General features: G+C 38.8%; 1 protein-coding gene across 13 annotated transcripts in view; it reads right to left on the bottom strand.

The window, feature by feature from the left end:
• Nucleotides 1–25,574, bottom strand: part of MCTP1 (multiple C2 and transmembrane domain containing 1) — a 563,412-nt gene that overhangs the window by 356,881 nt on the left and 180,957 nt on the right. Inside the window, exon 1 of one of the 13 annotated variants that reach the window (XM_025294014.3) lies at nucleotides 13,772–14,007. The exons of the other annotated variants lie outside the window; for them this stretch is intronic. Coding sequence (XP_025149799.1) covers nucleotides 13,772–13,828 — 57 coding nt within the window. The 5' untranslated portion in view covers nucleotides 13,829–14,007. Of the gene's footprint in view, nucleotides 1–13,771; nucleotides 14,008–25,574 lie in introns of those variants that run through there. 13 annotated transcript variants of the gene reach the window in all.

Raw genomic sequence — 25,574 nt, 5'->3', positions numbered from 1 at the left:
TGAGAGTGATTAAAACCTCTTGTTGGCATACACTGTGTTCATTTTTATCTGCTAAATGTGTCCCCGCAGTATCTGGCACAAAGGCTCTCAAAAAACAATTTCCCCTTCTTGAATGAATGGAGAGGAATGCACTGAAATAACCAGTGAACTGCATGTGACTACTGAGGCCCCCTCAGGTTGAAAGTCTCACCTTATGGGATTGTGGTCACTGCACAGGTCAATGACCTAAAAATCAGAATGGCATCTATAATCACATAACTGAGGCCGTTTTAAATAAAACACTTTCTAGATTTTTACTGAAATCTGGCAGTCCTATGAAAGGTGAACTTTATATTTTGCTTCTCTGCTGAACTTCTGAGAAAACAGGATGGGTAGAAGAAATATGTACTTGTGAAAAAGTTCATGTATTTGTACTCTCTCCTGGTATTTTTATACAGAAAACTGCTAGAGACATTTTAATAGGTTCATGAGAAACACAAGTCTTTCTTTAGAGTAAAAAAGTTTAACGGGTATATGGGTTTCTTAATGATTGGATTTCTCAGGACTCTAAGATGAGACTGACTTCCCTGGTGGCTCAGACGGTAAAGCGTCTGTCTACAATGTGGGAGACCTGGGTTCGATCTCTGGGTTGGGAAGTTCCCTGGAGAAGGAAATGGCAACCCACTCCAGTACTCTTGCCTGGATCCCATGGACGGAGGAGTCTGGTGTCCACGGGGTTGCAAAGAGTCGTGCACGACTGAGCGACTTCACTTTCACTTAATATGAGACTATTCGTTACAATTCCCCTTCCCCTCTCCCTCTCTCTGTGTGTATGTGTGTGTGTGTTGTGTTGTCTTTGGGGGTCAGCTGGTATATTGATGCTAAGCATATTCTGGCTTTGGCTCTGAAGGCACCAGTGGACCCCATTCTCCTCACCCCATCTAGAAACAGTTGGACTAGTTCCTCTTCTCTTCCAGTAAAATCAGTACGAAGAAGCATCCCATCAGTCCTGCAATACAGGACTATCCTCCTAACCCTAGTTTCATTAAATCCTGAACAAAACAAGTTCCATAAGGCTGAGGAAATATAAACAGGAGCTTGTAAACAAGATTCCAATCAATCACTCTCCTGCCAGATTCACCCTGCATAGTACAGGCTTTTTTCAATTTTTGCCTGAGACAGTCTCACATGAATTGATTGCTTCACAGATGGCTAGACTGGTGAGTATGCTTGAATTATGATAATATGAAAAGCCTTGGGCATTGTGGGAATACCAGCAGCATGAGGGGGCTCACCTTACACTCCATATCTGACCTACACTGCTGCTGCTGCTGCTGCTAAGTCGCTTCAGTCATGTCTGACTCTGTGCGACCCCACAGACAGCAGCCCACCAGGCTCCCCTTTCCCTGGGATTCTCCAGGCAAGAACACTGGAGTGGGTTGCCATTTCCTTCTCCAATGCATGAAAGTGAAAAGTGAAAGTGAAGTCGCTCAGTCATGTCAGACTCTTAGCAACCCCATGGACTGCAGCCTACCAGGCTCCTCTGTCCATGGGATTTTCCAGGCAAGAGTACTGGAGTGGGGTGCCATTGCCTTCTCCTGACCTACACTAGCTTGTTCCAAATAAGGTATTTTCATTCTCATTTTTGGAGGAGGAAACTCAAACCCAGAGATGTCAAACAGTGTTCTCAAAGTCACCTACCACATGGGGAGGACTAGATTTGAACCCAGGTCTTCCAGCTCCGAGCCTGTCTACTCTCCACCTATTTCCATGGGATGTATTAGGAAGCCTCTCTCAAGCCTGGTGCCACCTGCCCTTTCTGCTCCTTGTTATAGTTCATCATAATACCCTCAGGTCACATCACAGCTCACCGGCCCAGCTATCCTATACAGCTGAGCTTCTCAGGAAGCCCACCACGCCCCACACCAGTGAGCCTCTTAATTCTCTCTTATCCTTGGGCAGAGGAGGGGTCAAGCCCACATGGTGGCACTTGCTGAAGGTATTCTTTGACCAAGAGGCAACAGACTCTCAGTTTCCTCCCTGCTTTCGTTTTCTCTTCATCCAGCCTCCCGGTTCAACTGCTCTCTGCTGCTGAGGCTTGGTTGCCAAGCTTCTCAGCGCAGCAGCAAAAGAATTCAAGGAGTGGATTCGGGTTGGCCTGCCTCGTCAGCCACACCCCTTTCCACCTCAGACTTCAAAGACACTTTTAAAACAACAACGGTTTCCTGAACTCTTATGTTGAGTGGTGCCTCTACACCTATGCTCTTATCCACCTGGAAAACATCAATACACCCTGCTCAATGTAGCCTAAAGGGGCATTTCTGTGAAACTTTCTCCATCTCCCACTTCAGCGGTTTATTACTCTCTGCCCTGAGCCTCTGTCCTTTCATCATCAAACCCGCTCAGAGAAACAGCACCTTGGGCATTATTGAACGAAGTTAAAAATCTCAAAGTCAAAATTATTCTTACGTTCCGTCTTGAGCTCATGTTATGAGAGGCTGTCATCCAATTCCTTCACTTCATGGCAAATAGATGGGGAAAAAGTGGAAACGGTGACAGATTTTATTTTCCTGGGCTCTGAAATCACTGCAGATAGTGACTGCAGCCATAAAATTAGAAGAAACTTGTTCCCTGGAAGAAAAATTATGACAAATCTAGACAGCATATTAAAAAGCAGAGAAATTACTTTGCTGACAGAGGTCTGTATAGTCAAAGCTATGGCTTTTTCAATAATCATGTACAGATGTGAGAACTGGACCACAAAGAAGGCTGAGCGCCAAACTGTAGTGCTAGAGAAGACTCTTAGAGTCCCTCGGACAGCAAGGAGATCAAACCAGTCAATCCCAAGGGAAATCAACCCTGAGTATTCATTGGAAGGACTGATGCCACTTGATGCAAAGAACCGACTCATTGGAAAAGACCTTAATGCTGGGAAAGATTGAAGGCAGGAGGAGAAGGGGATGACAGAGGATGATATGGTTGGATGGTACCACCGACTCAATGGACATGAGTTTGAGCAAGCTCTGGGAGTTGGTGATGGACAGGCAGGCCTGGTGTGCTGCAGTCCATGGGGTTGCAAAGAGTCAGACAAGACTTAGCAACTGACAAACAAAAACAGGGACAGAGACCCCCGAGGGAACAGTAAATTGACATTTCCAAAACCACCCTTTCCAGGACATACAGTCAGTGAGAAAAATGTCTATTTTGTGTTTCCCAAGTGTGTTTCATAATGTTAATAGGTCATATTTTGAAAATGGATTTATTTGGGAAATATTGGGTTAAGGAATATTAAACAACCACCATCCCCAGTTTTCAAGCTTTTGATGCTTTTTTTTTTTTTGCCTCCAGTGTGAATATTCAGAGGCGGAAAACAATCTGCCGTTTTCCCAGTTACTTGATTACGGAATGCTGATTTCATAGAACTAGCGTTTTGAAGAATATGCTGGAAAAAGTCGCTTCCTCACTCGCCACTGCAGCTGCAAATAAGAATCCCAATCAAGCACAGACTTTGCTGGTTCATATCTAAAAGACAGACAGTGGACCAGATTATCTGCTGCCGCCTTTACCTGGGCCATCTCCTAAGAGAATCTTCCACCTGGAGAGGTAGAGCACCCTGTGCCTTGACCGCCTCCGCCTGGGTGTGGCCGCCCAGCTTCTGCAGGAGCCACGCAGAGAGGCAATGGGGCTGGGAACTTGCAGCTCATCATTACTTTGATGACAAAAGAATAGTTATTAGTACGGAGCATTGTTCAATAATTGTTCCCATTTATTTGGTTGAATGATTTGAAGTGATGTGTGTGTTGTTTCCTAATACAATAATTCCCGTTTATGGAGTTTTCTGTCAGTTTGATGTAAGAGTTTGTGTTGAGGTTCTGGAAAGTTGGAGGGGGTGGAAAATCTAACCAGTTTTAGATCTGTAAGAGTGGTTAAATGTGGGCCCACTTCTGTAATTACAAGTGCATATTCATGGCCAAGTGCATAGAACAAAAGTAAGTGTACAGGTGTTAGGAAAAGTTTCTACGGAGAAATTGTGGGTTAAAAAAAAAAAATGCCCTTCCAAATATATGGTAAAAAATGTATATGGCTGAAAGGAAATTGGGGCAAACTTAAGTTGATTTATGCTGTGCACAACTAAAATTTTAGTATGAAGTGAAAGGGCTTCCCTCATAGCTCAGTTGGTAAAGAATCCACCTGCAATGCAGGAGACCCAGTTTGATTCCTGGGTCAGGAAGATCTACTGGAAAAGGGATAGGCTACCCACTCCAGTATTCTTGGGCTTCCCTTTGTGGCTCAGCTGGTAAAGAACCTGCCTGCAATGCAGGAGACCTGGGTTTGATCCCTGGGTTGGGGAAGATCCCCTGGAGAAGGGAACGACTACCCACTCCAGTATTCCGGCCTGGAAAATTTCATGGACTGTATAGTCCATGGGGTTGCAAAGAGTCAGACGCAACTGAGCAACTTAAAGATGAAGAGAAAATCCAATGCAGCATTTGAATACTAAGTTCAGAAAATGATGCTCTCAGTGACTAAGAGAGTAAAAAGACTGCATTGTTGCATGTGAGAACCCCAGGTTCAGCTTGACTCTGTTGTGAGTTGGGTGTATATAATCTCGGAAAAGTCATTTAATTTACTCGTGTCAGAATATTCTTCATTTGAAAATATAAGGAGTTGAGCTAGTCTATCTTAAGGCACCTTCTAATTCCAGAAGCTGTCAATATGAATCACATGCTGCTCAGGTAAAGGAAGAAACCAGAAATTTTACCACTGGCACGCTATGTTGAACTTATTTTACTTATTAAATAAAATAATATTGTACTTTTTAGATAAAACTGCTATTTAGCTTTTCATTAACTTTGACATTAATTTTTGTTTAAAAAAAAAACTTCAATTAAAATAGTAAAATGCAATAGCAGTCTTTCATGAAAACATACAAAAAATAACAGACATGATGAGGAAGATCTCTGAGTACAATTAGATATGTATTTTAATGTAGCAAATAATAGTTTTAAGACATTGTACATGTACATGTGAAAGTCACTCAGTCGAGTCCTACTCTTTGCGATGGAATTCTCCAGGCCAGAATACTGAGTGGGTAGCCTTTCCCTTCTCCAGGGGATCTTCCCAACCCAGGGATGGAACCCAGGTCTTCCACATTGCAGGCAGATTCTTTACCAGCTGAACCACAAGGGAAGCCCTTTAAGACATTAGTGGATTTCTTAAAAAGTCATATTCGTGTCTGTTATATAAAAATCACTCATATGGGACCTCTACTCTCTGCATCACCATGTAGGACCCATGAACAAAACTATTTTTCTAAAACATTTGCTTCCCTCGTCTCAAATTTCCATATATTTTTTACCCTATTTAGTTTCGCTTGTTCAAATATTTTTACAGGAAAATTTTCTATTTTTTACTCCCTTGGAAAGGTTGAACAATAACCACCTTAATACTGTCTCTTGAAAGTCATATGACCTAAGAAGTCATATTCCCTGTTGATATTAGTGACTTCCTGGTAGTAATCTGGATATCTTTGGAACTGCAATATCCTTTTCAAAAACTCTTGAATGTTAATATTCTGTGCTATTTGTCAATGATTTAAAACAGATAATAAGGCTAGAGTCTTCTTATGTCTGGTGTATTAATGATTCCTTATAGCTATTTACACATTTAGAGTACACATTTACCATGAGATAGTCACTAATTAATTCATCATTCATTAACTATCTAACTGATTAACCTCATTGTGTGTGTGTGTGTGTGTGTGTGTGTTGTCTCTCTATCGATAGCATAAACATTTCTCAAACTCCAGGCATGGGCTTAGCCAAAGCTTTCTAGACAGTGTGGCCAGATAAACTTGGAAGTAATTGTTTCAGAATTGATTTCAATATTCATAGCAACCACTGAATTGATAAGAAAAAAAACAAGTCAAGAATTCTGTCTTAAAAAATGTTCCTAGTCTTTGGAAAATGTGAGCGAGGCTACAAGGTGAATCCTTCATTGGAAGAATGTTGAAACCGAGGGCCAGACTCTGTGATGTAAAAGGCAGTCCACTGTTGAGCAGGGTAACCCTCGCCACTGACTGCTGACACGGAACATTCTATTTGTAAGCAAGATGGTTTTCTTGAGAAAACAGTGAGCCACAGGACTCAAATGAAATTCAAATAACACCAGACATCTGGACACAAAAAATTAGAACATCTTTGAATAGTGAACATGCGCTATGGTGTTTAAGACCAGGGAAAAGAATATTTATCCAATAATTTCTTGCTGATTGGGATTTTTTTCTTTTTTTTTAATGTTTTGTTTTTAATGACTGCTTTGGGTCAAGGATAAATGTGTAATTTTTGCAATAGAGTTGTTCCTATTGTCTAAAACTTGTATATATTTTATTTTTGAACAGATGCTTTTACAGGAATGTTTTCTCTGTGTTTTCCCCACTGGAAAACTTGAAACAATAATGACCTTAATACCTTTTCTCAAAATCTGCAGCATTTCCTAACCCAAGCCCTTAGTCACCATTCTCATTTTGGAAACAATCCTTTAAAATTGACTGATTATGCCAAACAAACCTGGGTTACCTGACCTTTTATTTGAGCTCTCTAATGAAATTTTGTGGAAAAACCAAGTTTCAGTTCTAAGACTGAAAGAAGTCTATATTTTAAAATTATTTTAAAAAATACCTTTCTTTCCTTTGAAATGCTGCTTCAATTGTTTCTTCTGAAATTTTTATTGCCTTCCACAATAAATTTTAAAATAGTCAAATTCTGACAATTCCCATTAATTTGGCTGTTCACATTTATTTTGACCTTTTAATTTTATTATTTCTCTCTATGCACATGTATAACACTTGTCAATTATGTATGTATATATCTGTATCAATTTAGCTTTTGAATTAAGGAAGTAAACCAACTATGGTTCCATAGTGTAATTAAAGAATCTCTAACATGATGCAGTGGGAAAAGCTTGTGGCAAGAAATGATTTCTAGATATGTCAGTTTTATATTGAAAACCATCAGATGATGAAGTATGAGATGAACTGAACTAAATGCTTTTACATTTCACATTTCATTCCCTTGCACTCACAAGTTCAGTAATAGGCTGATCCCAATTCAGTCTAGGTACGTGAGTCATGACTTGGAGCAGATGTGGATGTGCCCGTTCATTCCCACTGTTATCCATTCATCCATCCATCCATCCAGCTGGCCAGCCAACTTGCTAGGCATCCTTCCTGAAGGTTCATAGTGTGCTAAGCACTGTGCGAGCACTGAGGGTACAAAACATCCTGAAGCAAGTTCTTGTCTTTGAGACTTAAGGAAACACAAGGGTTTGAAAATTACCCAAGAGAATGTAAAGTGATAGAGCCATTACGGAAGACAGTATGGAGAGTCCTTTACAAACTAGGAATAAAACTACCATACAACCCAGAAATCCCACTACTAGGCATGTACCCTGAGGAAACCAAAATTGAAAAAGACACAGGTACCCTAATGTTCACTGCAGCACTATTTGCAATAGCTAGGACATGGAAGCAACCTGGATGCCCATTGACAGATGAATGGATAAAGAAGCTGCGGTACATACAGACAATGGACTATTACTCAGCCATAAAATGGAACACATATGAGGCAGTTCTCATGAGGTGGATGAACTAGAACCTATCATACAGATGAAGAAAGTCAGAAAGAGAAACACAAAAGCATATATTAAAGTATATATATGGAATCTAGAAATATGGTACTGACGAACCTATTTGCAGGGAAGCAATGGAGACACAGACATAGAGAACAGTCTTATGGACACGGGGTTGGGAGAGGAAAGGGTGGGATGAACACAAAGAGTAGCATGGAAACATATACACTACCATATGTAAAACAGATGCCAGTGGGAATTTGCTGTATGACTCAGGGAACCCAAACCAGGGCTCTGTTGCAACCTAGATGGGTGGGAAGGGCCCGGAGGTGGGAAGGAGGTTCAAGAGGGAGGGGCCACCTGTGTACCTATGACTGATTCACAGTGATGTATGGCAGAAACCAATGCAATATTGTAAAGTTATTATCCTTCAATTAAAAATAAGTTTTTTAAAAAAGAAAATTACCCAAGAATTTCAAGCATAATTTGTGGAATCTTTGGAGAAGGCAGATCAAAATGGATGTAGTCACATAATGGACCTAAAATCCTTCTACTATTCACTCAATATGCTCCTTCCCACAAATGACTTTTATCAGGAATTCTTAGAGTTGACAAAGAAAAGGGGACATGACATTAATTCTCCCTTAAAACACACAAATTTCCAGAAGCTTTCCTAGGACTGCTGACAATGTGTGCATTAAAAGTTGTTTCTCTCTCAAAAATATGAAATCTTTTCACAGCACCCAAGACTAGATTCCCTAGAAGGACTGGTTATGTCTGTTCATTCCCAATGCATTTTGCATTATTACTAGCCTCATTCTCTATGAATTCCCAAATAACTTCAGTTTATTTCTGATTCATAAAGGCCTGGGTTTCACCACAAGTGAGAATGCTGGAGTCATCAAAATAATTAAATGTCGTAACATTTAAAAGATTTCTTTTCCTTTCTGTAGTACTTTATAGCAGTCACTTCATATTACTGGGATCAAGCTAATCTAACTGGAGGCAGCACAGAACATAAAGAATCTTGGCTCTGAAGCCTGACTGCCTAGGTTCAACTCTGATCATTATAATACCATTTGGGTGATTGTTGGGATAAGTCACCTAATTTATATTTCAGTTTCTTCACCTGTGAAAGGGAACAATAATAATAGTGCCCAAATCCCATAAGGTACTTTTAAGAAATAAATTAAGACAGTTCATTAAAATATATTATAGAGACTGACTGACTTGTTAGCCATTATTGCTATTTTCATCTTAGAAACACTTGTGGAGAGCAGAATTTGAAATTTGTTTTGTTACATTTGGGTATGCAGTAAATTGCCATGAAGGAATATTACTAATCCATCCCACTAGTGAAATGACTCAAGTAAAGGGAGACAAAGTGACTAATTTGAGTACCTCAATGAATTAAGATGGAATTAAAACCCAATAAATCATCTCTGAAGCTTTTCTACTTGGGTATCTCTCAAGGGGGTATTCATTACCAACCTTGGCACATACAGTCTTCCCTGGTAGCACAGCTGGTAAAGAATCCACCTGTAATGCAGGAGACCCTGGTTCAATTCCTGGGTCAAGAAGATCCCCTGGAGAATGGATAGACTACCCACTCTAGTAATCATGGGTTTCCCTGATAGCTCAGATGGTAAAGAATCTGCCTGCAGTGTGGGAGACCTGGATTTGATCCCTGGGTTGGAAAGACCCCCTGAAAGAGGACATGGAAACCCACTCCAGAATTCTTACCTGGAGAATCCCCAAGGACAGAGGAGCCTGGGAATCTCCACTGGGTCACAAAGAATCAGACATGACCGAGCAACTAAGCCCAGCACTTGGTACTTAACGACACTGGTACCTCTATGGACTCTGGGATTGACCTGAAAGTGCTTCACCCACCTTGATATTCATAGGGTGAGTAACCAGTATTTACAAAGTACCTATAGGGTGTGTGGGACTGTCATCTAGCATGGACATGTGTTGTCAACTTTGTAGATAAGAAAACAAAATCAAAAGAAGACACGGGCTTCCTTGTCAGTTCCAAAACCACAGGAGGTATCAAGGGTACAAAAAAATACTGCTTCTCCCACTACCCACCCTACAGCCCAGAGCTCTGTCCCTCAGATCACACACAATCTCACCACCCTTATGTTTAGTGAAGTTTTCAAACTATTCATTTCATCAGTTCAGTTCAGTTGCTCAGTTGTGTCCGACTCTTTGTGACCCCATGGATTGCAACACGCCAGGCCTCCCTGTCCATCACCAACTCCTTGGAGTTCACTCAAACTCATGTCCATTGAGTCAGTGATGCCACGCAACCATCTCATCCTCTGTCGTCCCCTTCTCCTCCTGCCTTCAATCTTTTCCAGCATCAAGGTCTTTTCAAATCAGTTTTCCTTTATCTCCTACCAGTTATAGATTTATGCAGTTCTTGGAATCAAGGTACACTTGAATTTTATTACAAAGCAGACCTAGGATCTGTTCGTAAGATTGCATGATGTTAAATTCCACTTATTTATTGAAGGTATAAATTAGAACACAGGAAATGAAGATTATAGTATATACTTTTCACGAGAGGCACATTTTTTATTAAAGGAAATGGTTACCCTATTTTAAATTCTTAGGAATTAGATATAAACCTTATTAATACCACCAACACAAGAAACCTTTTAATTAACCTGTCTTCTAATTTTAGTGTTAAGAGGCTTTAAAAATTTTTTTCTTTATGACTCTAATTTGTTCATTAGCATCATAGGATATATGTCATTAACTTTTATAATTATGAAAAGTCATTGTTCTCCCATCTCATCTCTCTGAAAAATAGTGTTCCATAAATGTAAAAGAGCCAGATCAATTCTAACAGAAATGAATGGAAGTTAATTTGTTCTTTTTAATTTTCCTAATCTCTTTTTAAGGGTAACCTTTGGAAGAATCTCTTTTTTACTAGCCACTTTCAACAAGCATCAGAACAATCTACCATACTATCTGCAGTTTTAAAAGCTACAAAATCAAGCCCCCATTCATTTCACATGTTTACTTTTATGATTCAACTCTCCAGAGAAGAGCCTGGACACTTTTACTGTGGCAATCGCTAAGAGATCACAAGAGTCAGATGCTGTAGTTTGATTTTCACTCCACAAATTTGTGCTCCGTTAAACTAGAGCCAACGAGAATTCTCAGCCCACAAAACTTGTAGACAGGGCAATATGTTTTCTGTGAAACACTCTGCAAGGATATAGTTTCCTATAAGGATGTGCACCAATGCTGCAAATAGTATTTATCTTTATAAAAACCCAGAAACACTCTTAACAGCAGGAAACAGCTAATCTTGTGATCAATTTCTAGCTAACTGAGGAGATAAAAAGATCCAGGTTTAGGTACTAGTTGAGCGAAGTTAGGCACTTTCCTTAAGCATTCTGGACCTAATTCCCTTCTTTCTGAAGTAAGAAGATAAACACATCTAAGTTCACCTTCAAATATCTATATAATTCTGTATATCTTATTCGGTGATAGTGATATTTACAAGCTCTGTCGAGTTCACAAGTGCTTTCTCACAAAGTCTCATGTGATTTTCAGAAGTAGATGTGACCCTCATAACAGATTTTCAGAAGTAGGAAGGAGAGCGACCACTATTTATTTTTCCCAGTGAATGTGCTCCTTTTGCTATCCAGTAGGATTCACTAGAGACTCTAAGATGTAAAGCATAACCCAGAAAGATTTAGTTTTCAGGAGTCAGAAAAAGTACTCTATAAAATAATTTCTTCCTACTCTGTAGTTTCTCACCCTGAACCCTTCAGACAAAGCTTTACTTATAAAGAAAAATATTTAAAATTTTATGTTATGTGCTTCTGCTAATGTAGCCCCTAACTGGGTGTTGATTTTAGATTAAAGATAAGATGTAATTGCCACTTGGTAAGTATCTTTTGAGTGAGGATGAGTTTTCTTTAGCTATTTGAAATTTTCCAACGGCACTGAGGCTTAGGTAAAATTAGGTTTTTATTTTTATTTTTGGAGCTTACCTTTGCATACTATTTTCATATAAGCTAGAAATTCACAAGTAAAATAGTTTACAAAATAAGAGAAAAAGGAGACCCTCACTTCTGAAAATAAATGGTCTGAATCCAGAGTGGAATTCTGAGTATCTCTGATATCTTGTCAGTGCTTTTCCTTCAAGAAGACACAAAAACAATTCCACAGAAACATATATAAAACATTATAGTTAAAATTATACAACAGATGTGATACTACCTCTTTGCAATAATTCTGTAAGGTAGATAAATTTGTCCCAACCATGCTCCCAATTATTTTTTGTCTCAAAGGTCAAGGAATTTCCTAAATAATTGAAATCTAAAAGACTTATTTTTGCCATTAAATCTAACCTCTTTCTGACCTCGCTCCACACCAGAACCATTACGAGAGGTGAGAAATAGAGACGGTACCCTGTTTGGTCTATTCACTTTCCTCCTGTCTCTCTGCCCATTACCCACACTCCTCTTGGATGTGCAAAGGAGCAGGAAAACAGCCAAAGGATGAGGGAAACAGAGAGGAAGGAGGAGAAGCAATCTAATCAGGTAATTACCAGTTGGCTGTACAGTGTCATTAAAATTAAGTCTACATTTGTAACAGAGCATATTATCAAAACTTGAGTTTTACAGCATTTCATCAGCCTGAGTTTTCATTCACAATAACAGTTTGGATGGGCATTATAATCCAGATTTAAGAATCAGAAACAGTGTCAATTGTAATAAGATACGCTTTTGTCTTGATGTAGATTATTACATTCTATCGCTTTATTGACATTTCCTAATTCACATATAGCATAAGGAAACAGTCTCAAGGAGAATACTTAACAGAACAGCTCCACCCTTGTCCAGGCATAAAAGCAGAGTTTTCTATATATCAAACATCAGGCTGTTCTATTTATAACCTCTTGCGTTCTCATATTTTGGGATATGTGCCTTTTCACTATGCAAGGTCTCCAAGAGTCACAGACTGCTAAGTCATTTTCTTTGAAGTTTTCCTTTTCTAATTCAGAATACTGCTTTTAAATAGTTAGAAGCTAAACTAAATTTAATTTCCCCTTCACAGAAGAGGAAAATTTCATGCCTTCACTTCAGCCTTTGCAAAACATGAGTTATTAAATGTATATATCTAATGGAAAATAACCTCCAAGTTGTAGTTAGAGTCTAGCAATTTTGTAGTGGGCATGATTTTGAATAGAAATGAAATAATCTCTAAGCATGACAGTGGGTCAGTTAAGAAGAAAAAGTATTCTAATGCCAACTGTCACTAAAGATAGAAAATCCCTTCATCAACATCTCACAAATTCACAGCTGTAGCTCTCACAATCAAATTAACCTTTTCTACTTCAGAAGAATTCAAATGCCTTAAATATGACTATCCAGAGTGATATGATACCAGATACACCTTAGCTCTGATTTGATACCATTTCTTTAATCAATAAAAAACCAAGACAACATTCCTGTTTTCCATTCCCACCTTCCTCAGCCATCTTCAAGAATTTCAAAAGCAAACCTCTTGTCCACTTCTCTAATCCACAGATTTCTCCATCCATACAATGTATATATGAGTGTCTCCAACAACAGCTCAGGAGACAGACTTATGATAATAAACTCATATACAATTCGAAACAAACGGATGAGAAGTTTAAAAACGATGGCCTTTCACTTAAATAAGAAGTCAAAGCAAGAGACACTACTTTTCAACTTCCTAAAAATCACTAAGACCACTTTTTTTGTAATGGAGAAATACAGTTACTGAGCTATCATTATTTTGAATAAAATCCAAATATAATCATAGGAATTTTATGCATTTACATTTTACCTTTAACCAAGATGACAGGGTAGCAAGAAGAAAAACAATGATTCTGGTACTACTTAATCCTTAAAAACAATACAAAGCTACTACAATGTTTTCACATTTCAGGCACTATATTGATCATTAAAAACTATCATGCAAGCAATATCAATCTATTAAGTATCTCACAAATGGGCTGTATCATAAATTCAAAATTATTTGCACAAGAATCTCCAAGCCACCTTTAAGATCCTGTGAGAAGGCATTTTCTGAGGCATGATCACATACTATAACAGCCACATTAATTCAAGGCTGCCACAATACACTGAATAAATCAAAATATAACACTTACCTTATTATAGATAACTGGCAAATTACAGGCACCTTTCAGCTTGCAGCTATACAGCATAGTTGATTAGAAATAAACAAAACATCTTTCACTCCAGTGACAGAACTGCATCTTCAGACTTGGCTTTCGTTACTGAATCCCAGCAAGAGAGGCTGTACTCCTCTCAGGGCTAGTAGCAGCCTCTTTGCAGAGAACACTTGCTGCTCTGAACAGCAGCGACTTAGAATGAAAGTAAGAGGAACCCGTGATGTTTAAATACCGTTGCTTCACATTCACAGGATATGACTCAACTCTCTCTGAAACCAGTAGGGATAGAGTTTCCCCCTGCAAACTGTTAGATTACATAACAAACATCACATTTGGGGGTCTCAAATGTTTACAAACTAAAATTGAAAATTTTCCCCTGCTAAATCAGACGTGCGTTTTCAAAATCATCAACTTCTTCCCTATGGCACAAACCACAAATGGAAATTTGAATAACAGCATGGCTCAGAGAAAAACGACCCTGCTTACTCTCGGCAATGAATTCATGTAATGTTATTAAATGTGTGTGAACTCGCCAACATCGCTCTGACAGAGATATAAAAAGAGTTTCACTAACATTTCATCAGTGCAAACAGTATAGGATCAAACTCTGACTTTAATATGCAAGAAGTGGCAATTCCACAGAACACAATAGAATCTTCTTCACCAGGTGGAGAATGGAAATAGAGCTTTGTGGCTTGCCGTCGCTGATTCCCACAGAAATCCAGTCCTACGCTGTCCTTACCTTCCACTGCTAGCTCTACCTACCTCTCCAACGCAGAGTCTTCCTCTATCCTGTTCTCAGACATTTCCACAGGAACATGACTAATGGCAGAACTGCTCTAGCAACTGTGGCAATGTTCTCTGCTTCCCCCACCATCCAAGACGTCTTAACTCTGAGCTGTATTAAATTTGATCACATGTTGAATTATTATACTTGGACATTTCAGTCAATAAATATTATGGACTTAGATCCTTGGAGGAGAGTCTACTCCATAAATTCAACTGCCATTAGCGAGAACAAAAAGATGAAAACATGCATATCAATAATAGCAAGTAGACCAGGACTGTTCAACAGAAAGATAAACTGAGTCACATATGTAATTTTAAACATTTTAATCATATTATAAAAGGGAAAAGTACCATGTAAACTGAATTTGAATAATGTTTATCCTAATATATCTAAAATAATATCATTTCAACCTACAATCAATATAAAATTAATTACAATTTCTGTACTAGCCTTGGGGAGCTAAAGTCTATTTTACATTTATAGTACATTTTAATCTGAGCTAGCTATATTTGCATACACAATGGCTAATACATGGCTAGTGGCTACCATATTGCATAACATAGGTCTAGAATTTGGGGTTCATTCTCAGCCCTCAGGTTGCACTTCAAATGTTGTCTCTTCAGGGAAGGCTTCCTTTACCACCTTATCTGAAATGACCTTCCCCAGTTACTTTTCATCTCACGTTCTTTATATTTCCTTCATGGTAAATCACAACCTGGAATTGTCTTGTTTATTTACTTATTGATAGTGTGTGGCCCCTAACAAGAATGAAAGAAACCCCAGAGCAGGGAACTTGTTGTAGTCGGTATTTTATTCCCAGACCCTGGCATGGTGACCAGTCCATAGCAGAATTTAATAAACATTGTCTAATAAATGAATAAATAAAATATAGAACCTGCACTGCTGCTGCTGCTAAGTCGCTTCAGTCGTGTCCGACTCTGTGCGACCCCATAGACGGCAGCCCACCAGGCTCCCCCGTCCCTGGGATTCTCCAGGCAAGAACACTGGAGTGGGTTGCCATTTCCTTCTCCAATGCATGAAAGTGAAAAGTGAAAGTAAAGTCGCTCAGTCGTGTCCTAGGGTTGGCAAATAATAGAGTATTAACAAATGTGTTTTAAGACTAGGTACCTATCATGTCATTGATACAATCTATCATTATCACTGAATATTTAGCCAATACATTCAGTAACACTTTCCTGAACCGAAAAACAAGCTCTCTTTCATAGTATTAATGATCCTTAATCTATAATGTGTTTTCTTTTCACATATAATATTAAATAAAAATAATAGACTTGTTTCTTCATTACTCTGGCAAAGATTTGGAGTGATACTTACAAGAATCCTCTGGTCCTATGACATAAATCTGGATACCATTAGTAAGTCTATCTTCTACTCACAAAAATATAAAAAAAACACTATCTATGAGACATTTGTAGTGACAATGACATATTTGCCTGAGCAGCACGCATACCTCCTCCTTCTAGTATCATAATCCTGATTTTTATCTAGCAAACCACCCATTCCGCCCTCCCTCTCAATCCGTGTGGTTTATACTATGCTGACCCAGCCCCACAAGTGGGCACGTGACGCAGGCTTGACTGAAGGGTATAAATTATCCACAGAACTACAGTGACAGGGTCAAGAATGGACACAGGACCCAAGCTGCTGAAGCAAGAGCCAGCCCCTGCACTTCTGCTGATATTGACAGAGAGGCTATAAAGTCAATAGAAGCTAAGTGTGGAACTGCTGGTTGACACCAAGTAAGGTTGTCTGAAAATGAGGCCACCCAAGAAAAATAACAAAGATGAGAAAAGAAAATTCTGGACAATGTTACTGTAGTTCCTGATCTTGTCATTCATTAAATCACATTTGCCCTTTGTGGTAATGATGGATGTACTAGAATATTCACTGCAGAATTTTTTGTAGTAGTAAAAAACCAGAAACTTTGCAATAGGCCATGAAGAGCTGAAGTGTTAAATAATGGGTTAACTATACTAAGGAACATTATGTAGCTAATTTTTTTTTTTTAATGCTATCTCAATGCAATGATGCTAAAGCTGAAACTCCAGTACTTTGGTCACCTCATGCAAAGAGTTGACTCATTGGAAAAGACTCTGATGCTGAGAGGGATTGGGGGCAGGAGGAGAAGGGGACGCCAGAGGATGAGATGGCTGGATGGCATCACTGACTCGATGGACATGAATTTGAGTGAACTCCGGGAGTTGGTGATGGGCAGGGAGGCCTGGCGTGCTGCAATTCATGGGGTCGCAAAGAGTTGGACACAACTGAGCGACTGAACTGAACTGAGATGCACTGACATGCGAAGTCCCTAAAAGACATTCAATGGAAATAACCTATTTCAGAAAAATACATTATCCTAGTTATGGGCACATAAATTTTTACATATAAAGTCACAGAAAAGGACCAGGATGACTGCACACCAACTGTGGACAAATGGTTATGTCTAGGAAAAGAGATTTGAAAGAAGAGAGTGACGGGGAGGACAAGGAGAAAGCCAGTCATTTCACTTTGTTTATTACCTATTGCATGAAACTCATAAAATGAAAGTGAATTTGTATACCCCTTAGGTAAACTGAAGAGAACATGCTACTCTTTAAAATGAAATGTTTGATATTTTATATTTCTCTACTCTACTACATTATTCTTACTCTAAATGGACTACTCTTACTTATTTTTTTTTTTTAAAGCAAAGTAACAGAAATGAGAGTGCTTTTCTCTACCACTCTCTTCATTCTTCATCAGTCCAAACTTATGCATCATCTAATTTTTCAGTGTGGCTAGAAGATATGTCAAGAGAGAGACAAAGAGAGGGCAGAGAGAGACAGGAACCCACAGCAAGCTACAAGAGGCCCTCCCGTGCACCTTCTAAGATCAGCTAAGGTCTTTGATTTTTTTTTTTCTCTTGGCCTCCTGAAAGTTCTTTTATTGACTTCATAAAAATATAGCTTCAATTTATTCAACTGTCAACATATTGACAGCCAAATATTCATAATAATATGCCTTACATTAATTTAGTTAGTCTTGGATCACTGTAAATAAACTGGCCTATTATTTGCTCAGTGAAAGGCTCCTGGTCTCTGAATTGGGCAGAATTGCTTTCCTTACTGGGGCTTCTCTGGTGGCTGAAATGGTAAAGAATCTGGCTGCAATGTGGAAGACCTGGGTTTGACCCCTGGGTTGGGAAGATCCCCTGAGAAGGGAAACGGCTACCCACTCCAGTACAAAATCTAAACCTTGGTTGGTTGGTTGGTTTTTTCTGGCTCGATCAAGTCCTCAAAAATCTTCACATTATCTTAGGTCCCACTCATGCTTTTGTATTCCCCGGGGTTTCCACAGTATTCCTTCCTTAAAAATCACACAGCTAATGGTACTCAGTCTGAGACAGGAGTCAGGCCCTTTTCAAGTTTAGTAAAGCTAACCAGGATTGGAATTTACATAGGGCTGACACACTGGTGCGTTTGCCAGGCAGCGAGTACACTGCTCTATTTTATTCTCAAAGCCTACTTATCCTGATACCTTAAACCTCCTACAGAGTCTGTTGACTCTCTTGAAAACCCTAACATAATGCAAAATTTGCTTCAGATTTCCTGGAAGAAATAAAACATTTCAGATACAATTAAAGCCACCATACGCTCCTGCCTACACCATTTCCTCCTTAGGTAAACACTCTATAGGATTATCTTTTATCATTCCCATGCATCTTTTCTATATTTCCATTAAATATGTGTTTATCCATAAATAAGATACTTGTTTGCATGTTTTTTAAGCTTCATAAAATTGTAGCATGACATGCAGATGCTTTAATTTTTAGTTTTATTTTTTTGCTTAGCATTATCTTGAAGTTTTATGTATTGATAGTTCTATATAGTGTAATCTTTTTAATTGCTCTATAGCATTCCAATTCATACAACCATTCTCCTATTGGTAGATTTAGGTTATCTCTAATTTATTGCTACTATTTTCCTTAATTTTTAAAATGATTTCATGTGGGATCTTAGTTCCTCAACCAGAGGTCATTACTTGCAGCCCCTGCATTGGAGGCACAGAGTCCCAACCAATGGTCCCAACTGTAGGGACCAAGGAAGTCCCTATTGCTACTATTAAGCTACTCTAATTCTTGTACATGTGCAAGAACTTCTCTAGAGGTGGACAGGATTGTAATAAGAGGGGACAGAATTGTAGAGTCATTGGATATGCACAGCTGCACCTTTACTGGAAACTGTCAAACTGGATCCCAACATAATTACACAATTCACAATTCAGCCAGCAGTGTACAAGAGTCTTTCTTACTCTAGATTCCTACTATCTCACAGTACTGATATTCCAGACTCTGACATTTTTGTCATTTCTGAAGGGTATAGAATCTCAGGGTTTTAATTTTGGTTTCCCTAATTACTGCTGAAGTTGAGCATCTGATCTAATTATTATTGGCCTCTTCCCTAATAGGTTGTTTTTCTTTTACTTACTGGGCGGTCTTCATATACTACAGTTCAACTCTTTTGTCAATTATATGAACTACAGAAATCACTTTTCAGAGTGTAGCTTGTTTTAACATTGTTTATAATACTTTTTGTGGTTTATTATTTTTAAATTTTATGCTTTTTTAATTTAAAACGTTATTTTTTGAGTTACTTATCTATATTTCTTGAGTCAAAAGAATGGTGAAAATTCAGCCATTCTTCCTGAAGCATTCCCAACAATAATGTCAGAATGCACATCTAAAAGGGATCTGAGAATAACTCCTATTTCCAATGAGTTCAGTTCATCAATTTCTGAGTATCTGCTATGTGCCCGCACTGTGTTAGAGAGAACACACTTGAAGCAGTCTTTGAGAGAGAACACACTTGAAGTAATCCTTATAATCAAGAAATAGGAAGTCTAATTGAGGAAAAAAACTTACAAGTAGATGATGATGATGAAACGGAGAAATAACCATGTGCTAGAGATGGTGGTAATTCATTATTTAATTTAGGAGTTTAATTAAGATGGAGTAACTTATTATAAGAGATCTATACAAGATGCTATGAAGCAGAGAGAAGAGAATATGTTATTACCTTGCACCCTAAGGATTATTCAAAATACCAAGTAGTTAAATTTGTAGTAGTACAGACCTGTGAGATATAGAAAGATCTACAAATGACATTTCTCTTTTCTCAAGCAAATCTATTTTTCCAAATAGATCACTCATAAATTAATCCTATTTAGAAGATTAATAGGAATTAAGGGGCAGGTTATTCATTGGAAAAAGAAATATGCTTCCTTGGGAAAGCTAATTTCTTTCACAATCAATAATCCAATTATATAATGACATTTTCCTGAATTCATCAGAGACAGTTACCAAAAAGCCTACAATTCTTAAGAATCATAACAAATGGCAAAGCTTCCTATATCTGATTGTTAATAATTTATAATATTGAAGCTAAAAATAATCTTATTTCTTAAAGAAATTCCATCTTAAATACATCTGTAAACCAAGCATCCGTATTTATCACTTTTGTAAATACAATTTTGCTATTATTCTTCTTTCAATGCACATAATATCTAGAGCATTTCAAAAAGTTTAGAATATGAGAGTAGTTAATTTCTTCACCCAGGAGGAAGAAAGGACTCTTGATCTAGAAACAGAGAAGGGGGGCAGGCAGCGTCACCTATTTCCTGGGGAGAGATTCAGGATATCCACTTTCTTGAAGCTATGAGCTTTACACTTGAGTCTTCTATCACTGTAACCTCTAGGACTTACAAACTCAAACGTGTTTGCAATTAGCTATTTGGGGGGCTGACATTAAAATGAATCTGGAAATGAGAAAATAAGACTACCATTTGAGAATAAACCTTTGAAATAAAAATACAGAAGGTCAGAGCACAGAAATAAGAAAGGCAAGTTTAACTGTCAGAACGATACGAATTCAAATGCTTCGAGGCATGCACATTACCAGTAGGGAATGCGAGTCAATGTCATGGCCCTGGTAGGGACCTGGCAGACGGGACTGAAAGGCAGCACCAAAGCCTCACCTACAGGGGACGGTTTCTACTCGGCTCCAGAGAATTGACCTCACGTGGGAAGGGTCCAGGAAAGATAGAGGAAGGGTCCAGGAAGGATAGATCTCTGGACTTTTCAAATATTTTTTCCAATTTTTTAAGTTACGTGAATACTCCTGAATTTTAAATCTTCACCTTTATATAGTACGAGACAAACTAAAGCTTTCAAAGGCCATATGTGCCCATTGATGTGCCAGTCTCAGATTCTCAGATATGACCATGCTCTAAACTGATTCTGCCCACAGGAGGACAGTCTAGACCATGAAACAGGTACAAAGCAACCTCAGAAGCAAGCATAGTCCATGATCACTCAAATGCTGGGATAGGGTGCTCTGGGCTAGTGGCATGACCCTTTTTATTATAAATCTGCCTTTAATTCCATTAAACCTATGAGTCTGAGAACCAGCTGTCTTCTGACTCCATGTGCTACTTTCCATTACGTTACTTTCTGATTAGAATTTGGTATCCTGTTTACATGACTTCAGGGAGAACTTGCTGGAAAGTTGAGGGACCTGAGGATCTACACAGGAGCTATGTCTCCCAATATAAAAGTTAGTAAGTTGGCAGCCTGGTTAGAGAGGTGGCTGTCTCCAGGCACAAAAAGCACTTGGGTGGGAACACGAGCCACCACACCCCAGCGGTTTCACTTCTTGTTGTAAAGGGAAACACTGGCATTCTGGTTCTGTACATCAATCATATGAGCTTTGTTAATAGAAGCCCAGCTCTAGGGGACAGACGGGCTCCAGAACTGCTGACAGCTCTGGTTTCTGGGCCCATAAAGTCTTGGGCCAGACCACGGAGAGCGACAAATACCCTAACACAAGTCCACCCTGCAAGGCCTCATGGGAGCTTAAGTAATTTATCTTACAACCACCCTTATCCTCACTCTGCCCCCATCGCCACACCTTTCAGAGAATCCCTATCTGGTCCTATGAATGTCCAGAAATGACCTAGGAGTGTGAAGTAGAGAATCAAAGAGAAAAAACCCAAGAACACAGACAGAATATGCACAGAAAGATAACACTTATTTGTAATCATCGGTGCTAGGAAACAGATATTGCACTACGTGCTTGCTAAAGACCATCCCGTTTAATTCTCAGAAACTCTGAGAAGCTAATACTATCTTCAGGAATTATTTTACAGTGGAGGAAACAGAGGCTTAATGAAGTTAAGCAACCTGACCACATTTACACAGGTAACAAGTAGAGGAGCTGGGATTAGAATCCACATCCTTAAACACTGCACTCTGTTGCCTGTATACTTAATTTCACTTCATTGTTTTTAACACCGAACATGCACTATGTACTTATATGCTGGGCACCGTTCTAAGCACTTTACCAATACTAACTAATTTCTTTCTGAAGATAACAGTGTGAAGTGGGCACCAAAATACTCCTGTTCTGATATGGACACTGAGGCAAAGAGAAGTTAAGTAACCTGCCCAAGATTATCCAGCTAGTAGGTGGCTGAACCAGGATTCAAACACAGGCAGTCTCGCTCCAGAGTCCATGCTTTCAGTCTTGTGGTACTTTTACAATGTTCCCTTGGAAGAAACGATGAAGATTTCAATTTCAAATGTTAATTTCTATACTACTGCAAGTGCAATTTTTCAGAAGGATAGGTATAAAAACAAGGTCAAAAAAATGTATGCCATATCATTTCTCTTTATTATATACCAATTAGAAAAACTGTAATTCTTCTATATCTGAAAATTATGAAGCAAGTAACCACCATAAAATACTAGAGGCCTAGATACAATTATTTTTAGGAGACATATCCAAGGAAGGTGACAAATTAAATTCTACACTTCCCCCCCCTCACTATGCAGAAGAAATTAACGGAATACTTTTTATTTCTGCATTTATAAGTCCTGGGAAGTCAAGATAGGAATACCTTTGAGAAATCGTAGATGAGCAAATATTCCAGAGTTTAATTTAAAGGTCATTTTTTTTCTTAGATATTGAACAAGCTTAATTTCAGAATAAAAGTGCATTGAACATAAGGAAATTGATGTGGATACATCCTACTTGAAACCAAACTTTCTGTTAAACTTAAAATGGAACTTTCAAATTCATAAATTGCCGACTTTTATTAAAAATAATACTTCGGAATTGATTTGATAAAAATAACACCTTCTGACTCATGCAGTAAATGTGAAGGAAACTCTTTTATTTAAGTAGCGAGAAAAGGCCTTCATTGGTTCCTATACCACTAAAACAGTCCAATTTAGACCCTCTTAACAGAGTCTAAAATGTTAATCCTGAATTCAGAAGATCTGCTTAAGTGTGAGATCTGTTTCATTCCCTTATGGTCTTTACTGTTTGACTAAGTTAATAAACTTGTTCCAGAACCTGTCATCTTGAGAGACATAGCATTCTTCTGAACTGGCACTCAACAAAAAGAAACAGTACTACAAAGCTTTCTTTATTTTAGTTCTCTATTCTCTGCAACACTCCAACCATCTTAACTTACACAATTCATGTAGTCTGGTCATCAAAGCATAGCTTACTCCCCTAACATTACTGCTTGCCTAGGTTTATGCCTCAGAATTCTCAACACACCCCACACTCAGGCCCCTCACCTGGGCCCCTTCATATTTCTCTTTCATTCTGTTTCTACTGCCATTCTTCCTTGCACTGTCTCCATTTCATAAAACAATTTTAGGAATTTCAAGGTAATTTTTGAGTCAAGATTCCATGGTTGTTCAAAGAGCAGGTTTTAAAAATCTGAGTACTCTATCAGGGCAGCACCAGGGAATTCCCCAGCCTCCACAGCTAGCCACCCAAGGACCCAGCCCTTCCCACTAGCAAGTCAGAACCAGCCCAGGACAATCCACTCCAGGGCTTCAGAGCCAGATGCACTGGATCTGGCCCCACTTACCATCAGGTAAGCAGCCACTGCATGCAGCAGCTTTCACAGCCAACCAGGCTGAGGGCCAGCCCTGCCTGCTTGCACACCAACAGCAGTCAGCCCTGACACAACAGAAGGGCCCATGCAGCCCATATAGGCAGTACCCCCAACACATATAGATCTGGTGAGAAAGGGGAATGTGCAACCAGACTACATCTCCTACATAAGGCCACTTCTCCAGGATCAGGAAATATAAATGACCTATTTAATACATAGAGACATGTCAGAGGATAAACCAGAGAAGCAATGAAAATGATGACAGAGGAATATGTTCCAAAGGAAGTACCAAGACAAAACCTCAGGGGGAAAAAAAAAACCAAGGTGGAGATAAGCCACTTATTTCATGAAGAGTTCCATGTAATAATAATAGAGATTCTCAATAAACTGGAAGATACGAGAAGTTTAACATAAAGTTAAAAGGTATAAAGAAGGTCTGAACAGATAAGGAATACAATAACAAATGAAAAATACACTATAAGGAATCAACAGTAGGTTAGATGATAGAAAGCAATGGATCAGTGAACTGGAAGACCAGGTAGAGAAAATGACCCAAGTTAAACACAAGCAAAAGGCAAAGGAGAAAAGGAAAGATACATCCATCTGAATGAAGAGTTCCAAAGAATAGTAAGGAGAGATAAGAAAGCCTTCCTCAGTGATCAATGCAAAGAAATAGAGGAAAACAAGAGAATGGGAAAGACTAGAGATCTCTTCAAGAAAATTAGAGATACCAAAGGAATATTTCATGCAAAGATGGGCACAATTAAGGACAGAAATGGTATGGACCTAACAGAAGCAGAAGATATTAAGAAGAGGTGGCAAGAATACACAGAAGAACTTTACAGAAAAGATCTTCATGACCCGGATAACCATGATGGTGTGATCACTCGCCTAGAGCCAGACATCCTGGCATGTGAAGTTAAGTTACCCTTAGGAAGCATCACTACGAACAAAGCTAGTGGAGGTGATGGAATTCCAGTTGAGCTATTTCAAATTCTACAACATGATGCTGTGAAAGTGCTGCACTCAATATGCCAGCAACTTTGGAAAACTCAGCAGTAGCCACAGGACTGGAAAAGGTCAGTTTCCATTCCAATCCCAAAGAAAGGCAATGGCAAAGAATGTTCAAACTATCATACAATTGCACTTGTTTCACACACTAGCAAAGTAATACTCAAAATTCTCCAAGCTAGGCTTCAACAGTACATGAACTGAGAACTTCCAGATGTTCAGTCTGGATTTAGAAGAGACAGAGGAACCAGAGATCAAATTGCCAACATCTGTTGGATCATAGAAAAAGCAAGACAGTTCCAGAAAAATATCTATTTCTGATTTAGTGACTATGGCAAAGCCTTTGATGGTGTGGATCACAACAAACTGTGCAAAATTCTTCAAGAGATGGGAATACCAGACCACCTTACCTGCCTCCTGGGAAACCTGTATGCAGGTCAAGAAGCAATAGTTAGAACCAGACATAGAACAACAGACTGGTTCAAAATTGGGAAAGGAGTACGTCAAGGCTGTATATTGTTACCCTGCTTTTTTAACTTAGATCCAGGGTACATCATGCGAAAAGCCTAGCTGGATGAAGCACAAGCCAGAATCAAGACTGCTGGGAGAAATATCAATAACCTCAGAGATGCAGATGACACCACCCTTATAGCAGAAAGTGAAGAGGAGCTAAAGAGGTTCTTGATGAAAGTGAAAGAGGAGAGTGAAAAAGCTGGCTTAAAACTCAGCATTCAAAAAACATAGATCATGGCATCTGGTCCCATCACTTCATGGCAAATAGATGGGGAAACAATGAAAACAGTGAGAGACTTTATTTTGGGGAGGCTCCAAAATTACTGCAGATGGTGACAATCACTACATGGGGTCCCAAATAAGATGAACCCAAGGAAGTTCACACCAAGAAAACTTACAATATTAATGGCAAAAATTAAAGACAAGGAGAGAATCTTAAAAACTGGAAAAGGAAAGCAACTAGTTACATGCAAGAGAATTTCCATAAGACATTCAGCT

The sequence above is a fragment of the Bubalus bubalis genome, chromosome 9 (genome assembly GCF_019923935.1).
Source record: "Bubalus bubalis isolate 160015118507 breed Murrah chromosome 9, NDDB_SH_1, whole genome shotgun sequence".
NCBI lineage: Eukaryota > Metazoa > Chordata > Mammalia > Artiodactyla > Bovidae > Bubalus > Bubalus bubalis.
The sequence above is the reverse complement of the archived record's forward strand: the minus strand, read 5'-3'. Positions and strand labels throughout refer to the sequence as shown.